The 13,891-nt window shown below is 41.4% G+C and overlaps 1 protein-coding gene across 1 annotated transcript in view; it reads left to right on the top strand.

Moving 5' to 3' along the window:
- The window catches only part of CHM (CHM Rab escort protein), a 69,527-nt gene extending 57,226 nt beyond the window's left edge, over nt 1-12,301 (top strand). The window contains exons 13-15 of the mRNA XM_083424225.1: nt 4,404-4,496; nt 6,899-7,068; nt 10,059-12,301. Of these exons, the coding sequence (XP_083280351.1) occupies nt 4,404-4,496; nt 6,899-7,068; nt 10,059-10,250 (455 nt within the window). The 3' untranslated portion in view covers nt 10,251-12,301. The remainder of the gene's footprint in view (nt 1-4,403; nt 4,497-6,898; nt 7,069-10,058) is intronic.
- Nucleotides 12,302-13,891: the final 1,590 nt, after the last annotated feature.

The following is a 13,891-nucleotide window of genomic DNA, read 5'->3' as shown; positions in this document are numbered from 1 at the left end:
GCACTCAGCTCTCAATTGTGGCTCCTGCAAACTGTCAACATGTGACAGCGGCCACACATCAGGAACAGCTTTGACCTGCCAGCTAGACCAGGTGAGGGTAGCTGATGGGTCTCAAACCCTTGGTGTTCCCCTGCATTCAAATACATGCTCTGGTGGATTGAGCAGTCAAGACCGATTGTGGGTTCAGTGGTCAAGAAAACAGTTTCTGCACATGCTATGAAGAGGCAGATAGGGCTTGTCAACCCGGGAAGGAAGCCCATCTAGGAGAAGGAAAACTCTTATCCTAAACCTTGTTGGATCCTTCTCTTTTGGGAGTAGAAAAGGCTCAGGAGTAAACCCTACACAAATCTGGAGTGGAGTCCCTAAGACGCTTGGATGGCGCCTTGTATGCCTCCTTTTGGCAGCTCCTTCAGCCAAGCTACTGCCAAACATATTGCTCTGCTTTCATTTGGTACATGTCATCTGGGCATCTCAGGACATCCACACACACTGCCCAGGCTAGCACTCCAGGGAGGTCAGCTAATGCAGCAGTTTTAATTCACCTCTGGAGGCACACTCAGTTGTCTGTTGAGACAAACAGATGCCAACAAGAACAACTTAGAGAATAGCTTTGCAAAATTTGGAGAAATTTGATAGAAGATTCAATATAAAATTATCCTATATCCCCAGTATTTCTGCAATCTTCTGTTTGCATCAATCTCCCGAGCCCTTTATCTGCCAGGCCAAAACCCAATATGTAGCCAATTCTGTTACCTATTTAAATGGTTGCAGCTACAAAATGTAGCAGCAGTGAATGAGATTAATATATATGTATTTGCATAAGAATAGCTTAAAGGAAATGGGACCTTGTTAATACAGCAATAAAGTTTTTTGATGATTTCTGTGTTTTAACAGTATATAATATATTATATAGAAAAGTAATGACATTCCTGAAAAGGGCTTTGTGGCATTTCCTCTAAGAGATCTCCTTATTAGAAAGGTTTTTCAAATAAACTGCATTGAAATGCGGATGTTAAAGGTTGGAACAAATACTTGCCCAGGCAATTTAATTTCCTATCCATTTGCCTTTTCTTGACAACGGAACGTTTACTATTAAAGTTCTACTCTGAACATAATAAACTAAGGGGGTCTAAAACATAACTGTTTCCAGTTGCTTTGGGAATTTTTTAAAAAAATTGAACTTCTGTATTATCGGTGGTATATTGACCTTGTGTGGGGTTCATTTTACAGGTAGAACTATCCTGCTTGCACAATGGGATGGGGGGTGGAAGTTGGAATAACTAGTGAGAGAGGAGAGACCTTTCTCATACCCAGTTGCTTACAGTGTTGGGGGGAGACAGGGCAAGTATCACTTAAGGACCTTTCCAGTTAGTGTGTCATCAGCTGCTGTCTCAAAATACCACAGGCTCAAACCAAACCTTCTCATTGTGTGTCCCAAAAAACTGAACTGAGACACCCACTTTCCAAGATTAATAAATTGCAAACAATGAAAACTAAGGAAGTTCTGCACTAGTTTGAGAAGTAGCTGTTCTTATGATCTGCCTATAGACTTTGTGTGTTTTCCTCACTACCACCTTTTGTTATTAAAAATCACTTTAATAAGCTTTTATTAAAAAGTCTATAATTATGTATTTACACTTCAGGTCAATTGGACTGCTAATGCTCATTCATTAAAATGACAGGTGGTTAGCTAATTTTTATATATATAAAAAAACTCTATTATAGCACACCGCAGGAAGCCCATATCTGCAAGGCATTAGCACTTAGCTTTTCTTCTCTAGTCAATGAGTTTACAACTGTATTGCCAAATGGAGGGTAAACACCCATCACATTCCTCTGCCCTGCTTGCCCCATCTGGTTATGGCTGTTCTCAAACATTTTTAAAGTGTTCCTTTAGCTTCAATGGGTGCAGTTCCCCCTCCCCCCAAGTTAGCATATATGCTTTTTTCCATTTTGCAAACTGTTTGCTATTGTCATTGTGCTGTCATGAATATAGCTTTCAGCTTGGACATTGAGTTCCATGTTCAAATCTCTACCTGGCTATTATTTATTAATATATTTACCACGTAGTTTTCTAAGCAGTTTACAAGTATATAATTACACAAGCATATGAAAATACAAACATCTATAATTAAGATGTTTGTGAGTTGGCCAGATGTGTATGAATCTAATTGTGTCTGGATTTTGGACAAAGCATAAAGAATATTTCCCTTTTCCTTTTATTTTGTTGGATGTTTGATGTTAATGGTTATTAACATGGCTGATCTCTTCCACTCATTTATGCAAGATAAGCATGCAGATACACCTGACCTTGGGTCACATGGTGCAGAAGACAGGCATGTAACTGATGTTGCCTGCTGAGTGGAACCAAACTCCCTTCTTCGTGCCCCAAGTACTGAGAGCACTTTCCAACACTAGTCATATTCAGAGTTGACCCATTGAAATCAATGGGCCAGTGTAGTGTAGTGGTTAAGAGCAGTAGACTCGTAATCTGGTGAACCGGGTTCGATTCCCCGCTCTTCCACATGCCGCTGCTGGGTGACCTTGAGCTAGTCACACTTCTCTGAAGTCTCTCAGCCCCACTCACCTCATAGAGTGTTTGTTGTGTGGGAGGAAGGGAAAGGAGATTGTTAGCCGCTTTGAGACTCCTTAGGGTAGTGATAAAGCGGGATATCAAATCCAAACTACTACTACTACTACTACTACTCTTCTTCTTCTTCTTCTTCTTCTTCTTCTTCTTCTTCAGTCCATTGATTTCAGTGGGTATACCCACAGTATGACTGATGTAGGATTTCCCTTAGGCCAGTTGTTCCCAACTGGTGGTCCATGGACCCCAGGGTGTCCACGTAACCCATACAGTAGAGATATCAAAATGGGGGGCCCATGGCTTGGCTTTTGAAAATCAGGGGGTCCACAATACATAGTTAATTGGAAACCACTTCCTTAGGCTATACAGACAGGGTGCCCTCCCCAGCCCTAAATGAATTACTCAAAGACCAGCAGTGGCACACTATATAACTAATTTAGTTAAACCCAATTACATCAGAGACACACTGCCAAGGCAGTGGGGTGGGGGGCATGCTGATGGCTCATAGCAGTAACATCACATGTGATCAGATAATTATATAGTAAATTAAAGTGAACTTCAATTATCGTGGTTTTAATAGGAAAAAAAAAGATTTTATGGCAAACGTTCTACAAAATAGCAAATGCTTCAGTTTTCTCTGCATTTGCTTATTTATTTATTTATTTTTAAAATTATATCACTCCTTTTTATTAATTTAAGAATTCTGAAGGCATATGGGAAGAATAGGTTAAACAATAATAAAAGTTAAGCATTAAAATGTAGATTCCAAAAAGTCAAATGATAAAACAAGCAAAGCAAATAATCAAGATAAAACTCAAATTTAGAGTGTGGACAGGTGTGGTGTTTTTTTTAACCTAAAAAATGATTAGAATGCTCTGGGGAGCATCCACAGAGGTGCAGCAACCAGCCACAGTGGCTGTAGTTCTACCTCCAGTTGTCACAGTATGACTCTGAATGCCACTTGCTGGAAGAAATTGCAGGTGGGGGAGTGTGTGTTATGCTCAGGTTCCACTTGCAGTTTTCTTTTAGACATCTGGCTGGCCACTTTGAGAACAGAGTGCTGGATCAGATAGGCCTTTGGCCTGATTCAGCAAGGTTCTTCTTCTGCTGTCTATAGAGCCTTCTTATTTGTGATGATCACTTCTGGAGACCCTGCTCTCGGAAACCTTGGAAGGGAATCTAGACAAGGAATTGGCCATCACAAGATGGTAGAGGAACTGGATGCTATTGGGGCATTCAATGGCAGTGGCCAGACTCAGCATTCGAAAGTTCTCTGTTGCTCATATTCAAAATGCAAGCTTCTTTCTTTGAAATTTTTATGGAGAGGTTGTTGTTGGGTTGTTGGTTTTTTGTTTTTTTAAAAAAGGCTTATCCAGTTATTTTAGAAAGTGGGGAGGGACAAAGATTGATTTTTGCATATTAATAGCTGAAATAGTGTTTAAGGTATTTTACTCATGACTTGATTTCAGTTGGTGGTGCTTGCTTCTTCTTCTTTTTAATTGTTGTCACCTGGGTTGGAAATTATTTTAAATTGCAAAGCTATGTGCAATTTTAAATGCAGTTCAGGGTGGATTCACATGACCACGTTTTAGTGCAATGAGGAAGTTTACCATGCCATATCACTGCCATTGAATGTTGTTGTCCCAAGAAAGTTGCAGCTTCTTCGCCCCAGAAGTCTGACCTGATAAACGCTGCACTGTTTCCACGTGATACAGCCCAGTTCCAAGCTGACCTACACTTTTAACACTAATAGTCAAAATTGTGAATACCAGGCTGTGGAGGATCCTAAAAGTGCCTTTCTATCCCATTCCAACAGATTTGGTGCATTTAACTTGTTCGTCCATTAAAACTGCTAAAGAAGATTTGGAGCCTGTTGTGGGCCAGTTGTTCAGTGAAAGTACAGAAACAGGTAAATGCTTTGTTTTGTTTTACTTTAAAACAAAAGTCATGCTTTACAATCTTCTCTCTCAGCCCCAGTTGATTGACAGCCATTCCACCACTTAGGTATCAGAAGTCACGTCAAAAGCCTTGCTGATTATGTGTGTGCATCTTTTTATTTACTTTATGTTTTATCAGACAAAATGAGAAGCTAGTTCTATGTGCATCTCTGGATGTGCCATGGTCCTCCTATGGTGGCTGTCCAGGTTCAGTATTGTCTGGGGAGGCACTTGCTTTGGAGTGCCATGGGACTTAATCATGCAGAATAACAACAAATTACACTATAAATTTGTAGGGCTATTTATTTATTTATTTATTTATGCAGGTATTACTTTTTCAACTCCCATTAGCAGACCAGAGTGACGGTTCATATAAACACTGCAAATCCATTTTCTATTGCTCCCAATTCATCTCCCGTAATTTAACTTAAAGAGGGAAAAAAAACCTGAAACCAAACCAGCATTGTACAGATCTGAAAAAAACACACCTCGGAATACGAAAAAGTGGTTAGATTGCCACTTAGCATCATCTTGTCCTTTCCCTCCTGCCTCCTTCTTAACATTAATCTTAATGCTTAAAGTGATCTGGTTTTGAAGTGATGTATTGTTTAGAAGCTGCCTGAAATTCTTTTGGAGGAACTCTGTGATCAGGAGGGTCCTCAGGTGCACTGAGGCACTGAGAAGCTAGTTTTCACTGACACATAGGCCTTTTTATCATCAAGATGAGGTAGTGGTCATATTTTAATTAAAATGTCAGAACAAATACTGTTGGAGTTATTGAAAATGAATCACCAGATAAAGTGAGCACTGGGCCATGGCAGGTCAGAGAAGCAAAGTCACCTGAAGAAGAGGACTCTATTCATTTTCTTGCCTAAATGAGGAAGAAGTAACTTCTTTTTTTTTTAAGAGTACTAGGAACTTTTAATAATATTTTTAAAAGAATGCACTGCGTCAGGCTTTATGCTGGTTGACTATCCCTTCCAAATAGATTGGAAAAGGTAAACTGCTCTCTCCTTGAGAACAGTCATTATACATCTGTTTAAACACACACACACACACACACACACACAGAGAGAGAGAGAGAGAGAGAGAGAGAGAGAGAGAGAGAGAGATTAGTTGTCCTGTGCTTGCCTTTTAAAAATACCTTCAAACCTCTGTTCTTATCCATTATGAAAGGCTTCTTTCTTTCTAAGCAATGTGAGCATAGCATTTGTTTTAAATTTTATTTCAGGGGTGTGTGTGTTTCCCCCTCTTCCCTGCCTTAAAAGCCTCAGGGTTGGTTACCACTTCTTTCCCAGTCATGTACACATAATTAAAATGCAGAGCAGCAAGACTTAATATTCCCAAACAGAAAGCCAACAACGAATCCTGGTTGACTGCTCATGGTCTCTGTGTATGGGAAATGAAACAAGAGCCCAAGTTCAGATGATACAGGTGTGCTTGTGTTGTCTGTGACATGGCAGAGCAGGGGAGATGTACCACAGGAAATTTTGAGCAGGGTGTACCAGCACACTGCTTGTGCATGTTAAACTATAGTTTGTTATAACCTGTGGTTTAATATGATGTGCAGTTAGGGCCATAGCGACTGACCGCAGGTTGCCTAGTGAGCTTCATGCCCAAGTGTGGATTTGAAGCCATATCTTCTCAGTCCAACATACCACCCTCATTGCTACAGAATTATATATACACACATCTGTACAGGGACCCTGAAAAGCTATCTGTGTGTGGAAAATACCACCTAAGTAAGATCCTGTGTATGAGGTCAGCCACTGCTTCCTGAGGCAGTAGAGGCTGGTATCCTCCATTGTTTTGAAGGTGTGCTAGTCTGTGGCTTGCTGTATATAACAGCCTGTGTTGCCTTGGTTCCATTTTGAGCCCTAAAACCCATACTGGAGTGCTTAAGCAGTGGTCTCATCCTCCTTAGTTGATCTCAGTGCTCATGAACACTCTCTGCTCTGAGTGAAACCCCTTCTAGGAGATGCTCTGAATCTCCTTGAATATGGTTTTCTACCCGGTTTGAGGTTCAAAACTTTCTCAAGGAACTCTATGATTCCCATGGGCCCCTGAATTAATCAGTCTGATGCTTTGTTCACTGTATGCAGCTGTAAGTAACCACATTAAGGTTCCTTTTCACAAAGCCATATTTAATAACCAGAAGCAGGGGGGCTCTCAGATGCTTTCAGATATCCATTTCAGAGAGACTTATTCCACAATCAGGGTACCAGCAACAAAAGGGCCTCGTCCATAATCCCCAAAGGTAGGAGAATCTAGAGCACAACCTCCAATAATTTGCCTTTCCAACATTTTGCTGTACTATACACGTCTTGCTGCCTTTTAATTCTGGTGAGTAAAGTCTTCCCCCCCGTTGTTGCAGAAAGTGAAGGCGCAGGAGAAGGGCAAAAGCCTCAAATTCTCTGGTCGGTATATTTCAACATGAGAGACTCCTCTGGTGTAGACAGGACATCCTATGCCAATTTGCCTCCCAACATCTATGTTTGTTCTGGGCCAGACAACGCATTGGGAAATGACTGTGCTGTCAAACAGGTAAGGGAGGTGTCCCACATTTTTCAGCTTTTGACTGAAGAACATTCAGGGTGATGGTTTACTGCAGGGTTGTAATACCTATTTTGTTTTGTGGGCCAGTCAAGAAATAGAGGCAAGTGGGGTTTCTGCAACAAAATCTGCATGTGTTGGCTTACGTAAACCACTTAGAGGTTATGGATGATTAAACCACATATAAATCCTGTTAATTAAAATTGAAGTAAGTTAGATGTGACTCAGGGGGCTGAAAAAAGAACAAGCTAGCATCGAAGACAGGAGTCCTATTTACTTTTAGAACTGCAACCAATGTCTGTTGCAAGTACCAGTGGAGCACAAGGCTTCTGCATGCAATTGAGTGCTGGACTTGGCCTGGGTGGAGGTCTGAGAGCAGTAAACTGCCTTTTGCTGCAACCTGAGAGAGGCAGGGGGGTTGACTGAGACTCTAGACTCATGGTTCCCAATGTGGGGCACACACCCCATGGGAGGCAATTTGATTTTTAAGGGGAGGCAATTCGAGAATGAGTTATTAACAGTGAATGGCCTTTTAGGCTTCCTCCATGTGAATAGGAGTTCACTTTATGAATAATAAGAATTATATGTCGGGGGGTGGGCATCGGGATTTTAGAGATGCTTAGGTGGGGCATGGCCAAAAAGAAAGGTTGGGAACCACTTCTGTAGACCAATCTAGCAAAACGTACCGGAAGAATAAGAAATCAAGATAACAAACTTTTAATAAAAGAATGGAAATGGTTTATCGAATATTTACAGATACATTGCAAACAGATAAAAACATTAGCAGGATTATTGTAATAACCTGCAGTTTCATAAGAATATGTATTTAAAGTAGATAATTTAATGAGCAAATTAAATGAATTTGGATATGCAGAAGATATTAAAAAATAAATTTCAGGAACTGAAGAAAGAGGCGGAAGGAAGTCAAACTTTGAAATGTTAAATTGATTGTAAAACTAATGAAATGCATAAATTTGGAAAGCATAAAAACTTAAAAAACAAGAGACTCTAGATCAGTCTCAGCCCCTCCTTTGACCTACAGTGTGCAGAGTGTATTGTATTGTATTGTATTGCAGCGCTGCCTTAAGCTACTCTCTCCCTCTCCCACTTGCTGCTCATATAGCAGCGAGCCACACTGCAAGCTTGTTTCATGCTACTCTCACAGCCCAGCCTGCTAAATGGGGATAGGAGAAATAGGGAACACTTTAGGATTGTTATAAACCATTCAGGATTGTTATGAACAAGTCTGACCTGCAGTATTCAATGTTAAATACACCATGGGGCTGTCTAAAGCCACTCTCTCTAGCTCTAGGCCCTTCCAGCCCGCCATATGGAAACATTAAACTGCCTTTGCTTTGGAATTTCTGTTAGCAAGGCTGTTAGTTAAATGCTTCACACAGTAAGAGCTGAGTTACAGAGAGTGAGGAGTCTTCTCTATTGGGTTTGGAGGGGGCTATGTGTCTCTTGGATATATCAATTGATTGTCTATGGGCAGCTCTCACTTCCATACCCAGGGACGTTTAATTATAGCTTCTTAATGTGAACTGGGAAATGACCTACCCTGACAATGGGATGGTTCCATCAGCCCTTTTTTATATGCGCAAACGTTTTCCCACACCCTCTTCTGCTGGCTCATATGGGTTTGAGGAATTGGGGGTGGGAGGAGGGAAGAAATGGAGCAAAGGTAGACAGCAGAAGAGAAGGTTATATAGAATAGACAGCCTCCTCTCTCCTTGTCTGTGCTGTTTCCTTTCTTACACCCTAGTTCCATTATGATGGAGACAGTTGGTGTGTTGTAGGAAGACAGGTGGGTAGAGATGATTTCTCCAAGCCTTCAAATTTCACCCCCCCCCAAAAAAAATTAAACAACCTTTCTTGGTCTTTTGGAAGCAGGGAGGAAGCTTGGGCGTTTCCCCCCAAATTCATCTAAGAGTTCACCCAGTTTTAGAAATAAATAATCTCCAGCAGTATCTTTTTTATAAAAAAGGAGGGAGGAAAAGATAATTTATTAATATTATCACAGAAGCCGTCTGCTTCCAATATAAGTCTTTGATCTTCATCTTTTATCCTCTTACCAGTCAAATTATTGCCTTGTAAAACAAAATTAAGGCTACTATTAGCCTTTGAATATACAGATCAGATGTGAGCATTCAGGCTGTGTCAGCTGTTCTGTTAAAAAGCCCATTGATAACGGCCATAGGGAGGGCAACTGCAGCTGCTTAAAATTTCTTGCATATATTCTCACTTGGCCTGAGTCATTTAAAAATTAATGGTTGCTATAGCCTTGTGAGTGTAAGAAGTTGTGCATGTTATCCTTGCATGCTCACTCGGACAGACATGGCTGAAAATGTTTCTATGTAGTCCTATCTGGTTATCAGAATGTAAAAGTATATGCTGCTCACTTAGCTCTCTTCCATTTGAAATCAGTGGGATTTAGAAGTGTTCAACCCTGACAGCATTGTGCCCATAATTATATATATAGCTCTTAATCTTTAACTCAGTGGTAGGTGAAATGATGCATTTGTTATGTTCCCCCTGGCACTTATGAAGCCTTTGAGTCCCAACTCTCTGCCCTTCTTGGTCTTGAGATGGTAAGGGTGGCAACCTTTTCTACCTTGAAAAATACATACAGTGGAAGGAGGAAGTTGGAAGAGTGACACTCTTTCCCACTTCCTCTTTCAGCTCTGTGTGCTTTTCAAGGCTCAAATGAATTCTACAGCTTTTCCAAGGGATCTGAGTAAAGGCTAAGCGTGTGCATGCACACATTTTCTCCCTTTTCTGTTTCTTAGGGAGAGATGAGTATGAATGAATAAAGGAAGTACTTGGGTATCTCTTAGGAGCAGTATTGTGAACAAGCACGTGGCGAGGCAGATGTGAAATACGGTTTTGTTGCTTGTGGACACACAACAATATGCATGTGGATTGGTTTGTAATCTCAGCCAGTAAAGAGGTTAACTAAATGTTTGCTTCCTTCCAAATAGGCTGAGGCCATATTTCAAGAGATGTTTCCCAGTGAGGAATTCTGCCCACCACCCCCAAATCCAGAAGATATCATCTACGATGGAGACGGGACTCAGCCAGAAGATCCTGGGTTTGGTAATCCATCTGAGGCCAATCCAGAGACTTTGCCTGAGAAAAGCACTGAAGAGAGTGAAAGACCCTCTGAAGAGTGAATGGATGGCAAGGCCAAGACTGAACTCATTTCACCATGGTGTCTGGGGAAGCTTGACCCAGTCCAAAGTGCAGCCAAACAACCAGTTTGTCATACACAAAATGTAACCCCAGCAATCCTAGCGGGACTTTACAGAGTTGCTTAATAGCTTGATTTGAGTTGGCACAGGAGAGTCTTGTCCAAAGCTATGTCCTGAAACATAACTCCATTCTTGACTCATTTTTCCTGGAAATACAGTTTATCAGTTTGTAAATAAGGCATTCCGTCATTCCACAGAATTGCAAAGTTTTGCCAAAGTCAGCAGCAGCACAACATATGGAACTCAGTTTGCTCTACAGGAAGTGTGGGGGGAAATTCTATTAACTGAAAACAGCTATTGGGTTAGACCAGTAGGTGCTAGGCCAGGAGTAGCCACTGTGGTTCCCTTCAGTTGTTGCAAGACTATAGTTCCCACCATCCCTGACCATTAGCCATGTTGGTTGGGGCTGATGGAGCTGGAGCCTGAAGTCTAGAGGGAGACACACTTGCTACTCCTGCTCTAGACACTGAACATTCAGTTGTTAGTGATCTAGCAGAAGCTCACCAAAAGGAAAAGATCCAAGTGTTTTCTGTTTTTGTTTGTTTGTTTGTTTGTTTTGTTTTGTTTGTTTGTTTGACTGGCTGTGCAGAATATCACAGAAGTGGTTTTTAAGCTTTTCTGTCATATACTCAGTAGAAATGCAAAATAAATACATCTTTTAATAGATTTCTTGGAAATGGTTGTTTGGTAGCACCTGGGTGCCAGCTCACTGGATCACTTTCAAGAACTGAGCTATATTTCTCACCATCTATTTGTTTTTGTTTTGTTTTTTTCAAAGACAGCACAAGTTTACTTGGTTGATGCTCAAAAGTACTGAGCCAAAAGTATTGGTTGAAAAGTACATCTCTGAAGCAGGGCTTGTTTTTGCAAGTGCCCTCTGAGAAACCTCATAGCCACTAATATTCTTTCTTAGTTATGCTAGAGTGGGAATGGGAAACCTGTCACACGCAGTATTGTTGGGCTCCCAATTCTCATCAGCCCAAGCCAGCATGGCCAATCAACTGGGGTGATGAAAGTGGTAGCCCCAACAGCATCTAGGAGGCCACATGTTCCTCATCCTTGAGAGATAGTTGGAAACTGGCCTTTGTAAATATATAAGACAATCTGTCTGAGAATCCAATACAGGAGAAAAGGACAAGAGGTGATTCTGTGCTGCTGAATCTAAAAAGCCAACTAATAAGTCAGAATTAGTAACCATTTGCACAGCACTTACATTATGCAAAAATGTTTTACATTCTTGTTTGTTTTTCCAGTGGTGCTATCTTGCTATTCCCATTTTACAGGTGAGAGCCTGAGGCCCAGGATGAAGCAACAGATATATTTACAGTTAATATTTGTAAGAAGAGACAGGCTGTGGTAGACAAACTCAGGTAGCAGAGCTTAAATTGGGTTGCGTGAAGCCCAGGTAGCATTTCAGCTACTGTGTAGCTCACTGCACTGATGTTTTAAAATTCAGCTCCTTAATAAAGGCCACAAATGCCCCTCATGATCAATATGCAGTTTGGGTGGGAGATAGCTAGGTCATTGGTCCGTGATACAGCCCTTCAGTGCTTGAGCCTATGTGATTGCTTTGTGCCACAAAAGTAAGTTTATTCCATAAACATAACAATTACGTTCAGCACAGTAAAGCAAGATGCAGCTATCAATGACACACAGCCTTTCTGTACAAAAACGGTGGCTCAAATTCATTTCATTCGCTAGGTAGTTCTTGTGGCGTTTGCAATTAAGCTGTTATTTATGCTGGGTAAGAGAGAGAGTCTGCCTATTTTTCCTTCGCCATTGCTGTTCCTATGCATAAATCAGAAAGCATGAATGTAGCCCAATTATATTTGAACGTTTACAAATCAATACGGGAGCCAAAACGAGGGCTTGCTCCCAAGAGCTTTCAAGAACGAAGTTCCTACAGAAAATTTCTTTTCTTTTTTTAATTTGGAAATGAACTTTAGTATAAGAAATTAAAGGTTTGCTTGCAAGCGTGTTTCCATGTTTCATTATGGTTGTGAATATTAATGCAAAATGGTGTGTCACTTTATTTTGTTATTGTTTTGTGTAGATGTTCTGTTCAAATTGTTTCATGGAACTCCTTGCCATCTACAAAAACAGCAGCTATCTTCTTGGTTTTTTTTGGTGGGAGGGCAGATAATTTTGTTGAATTTTTCAGGGGGCAGAAGGTTGGTGCTTAACTAAATATGGCCATGGGGTTTTTTCTTTTATACTTTTTCCTTAAAAAAAAAAAAAGCCTCTCACACTCTGCCATCTCCACAGGCTCCCTGTCCACCTGCCCTTCCTGGATTGCCTATGGGAGAATGTTAGATCATTGTGTTCTTCTACTGAGACTCCAGGTATGGCCAAGGAAGCTGCACAGATGCAGAGTGGAGAGAGGCTTTAAAAAATGGGGGGTAGGAAGTAAAAGGAAGAATGGTCCCAGGTCACATCGTAATGGGTTGTATCCTGTGCTAGCCCTACAAAGACCACACCTGTTGAAATTAATTGACGTGACTACTGGTCTGAATAGAACTTAGTTGATCCCAACGCTTATAAACTTCACAAAGATTCTCCCACTCCTCCCCAGTTTTCAGGGACAATTTCTACATACACAGCTGACAAAAGCTACCATTGAAAGGTAGCGGGCTTCAATCTTGCTTATAGGCTGCCCTAAGGAATCCAGTTGGCCACTGTGAGAAGCAGGATGCTAGATATGTTTTAGGCTGGAGAAGAGAACATTCATAGGAGATGTGACATCTGTCTTCAAATAGCTGAAGATCTGTCATGCAGAAGATGGAGCAGACTAGTTCTAATGGGTGAAATGGTGAGGAATCATATTAACTGACCATTAAGAGAAATTTCATCAATGGTGAGAGCTATTCAACAGGGAAGATGGGAGTTGCATCCAGCTTTGTAGATGTAGAGGTCCAGAGAAGATCACTTCCACAGTCCTGTCCAATGTGAATCTGACTACTCAGCCTGAATCTGATTACTCAGCCTGATCAGAGGAGAGGAATCGGTAGTCCTGATTTTGTTGGACGCCAACTACCCCCCAGCCTCAGCCAACGTGATGGAAGCTGGACCATTGGTCTAATCTAACAGGTTTTCCCTTAACATGATCCAGGTGGGGCACAAAGGGCCTGTTGGAACACAGGGAGATACCAGTAGGTTCAGATCCAGGTTCAGTCTTGCTTCTATAGCCACATCCTCGGATTCAAGCAGAAATCAAGCACAACTCTCACTCTCTGGCTTCTGCCTGCTTCTAGCCCAGCTCACTTACATACCCAAGTCTGCCACAAGCTAACACTCCACCCCACAGTGCAGATCAGGGGTTAGAACAGCTAGTCCCATTGCAGTAGGGCATAGGATCAGAAACAAGGGGCTAATGGAAGCCTTGGAGCCAGGGCTCATCAGCGTGGCATCCATCTGCACTCACAGAGGCCTTTCCCAGCACTCACATGGTCCCCTTCCCCGCACCTAGCTGAAATTAGGCTTGAAAGAAGCATTCTACTGTAGCTGATAGAATGGGCTGCAGTGTTGTAATTGGTGCTGGTGGGGCACAACAATTTATTTGGTTT

Source organism: Podarcis tiliguerta (assembly GCF_965153285.1).
Source record: "Podarcis tiliguerta genome assembly, chromosome: Z".
In the NCBI taxonomy this organism is placed as follows: Eukaryota; Metazoa; Chordata; class Lepidosauria; order Squamata; family Lacertidae; genus Podarcis; species Podarcis tiliguerta.
Note: the sequence above shows the minus strand (reverse complement) of the source record. Positions and strands in the feature narration are given on the sequence as shown.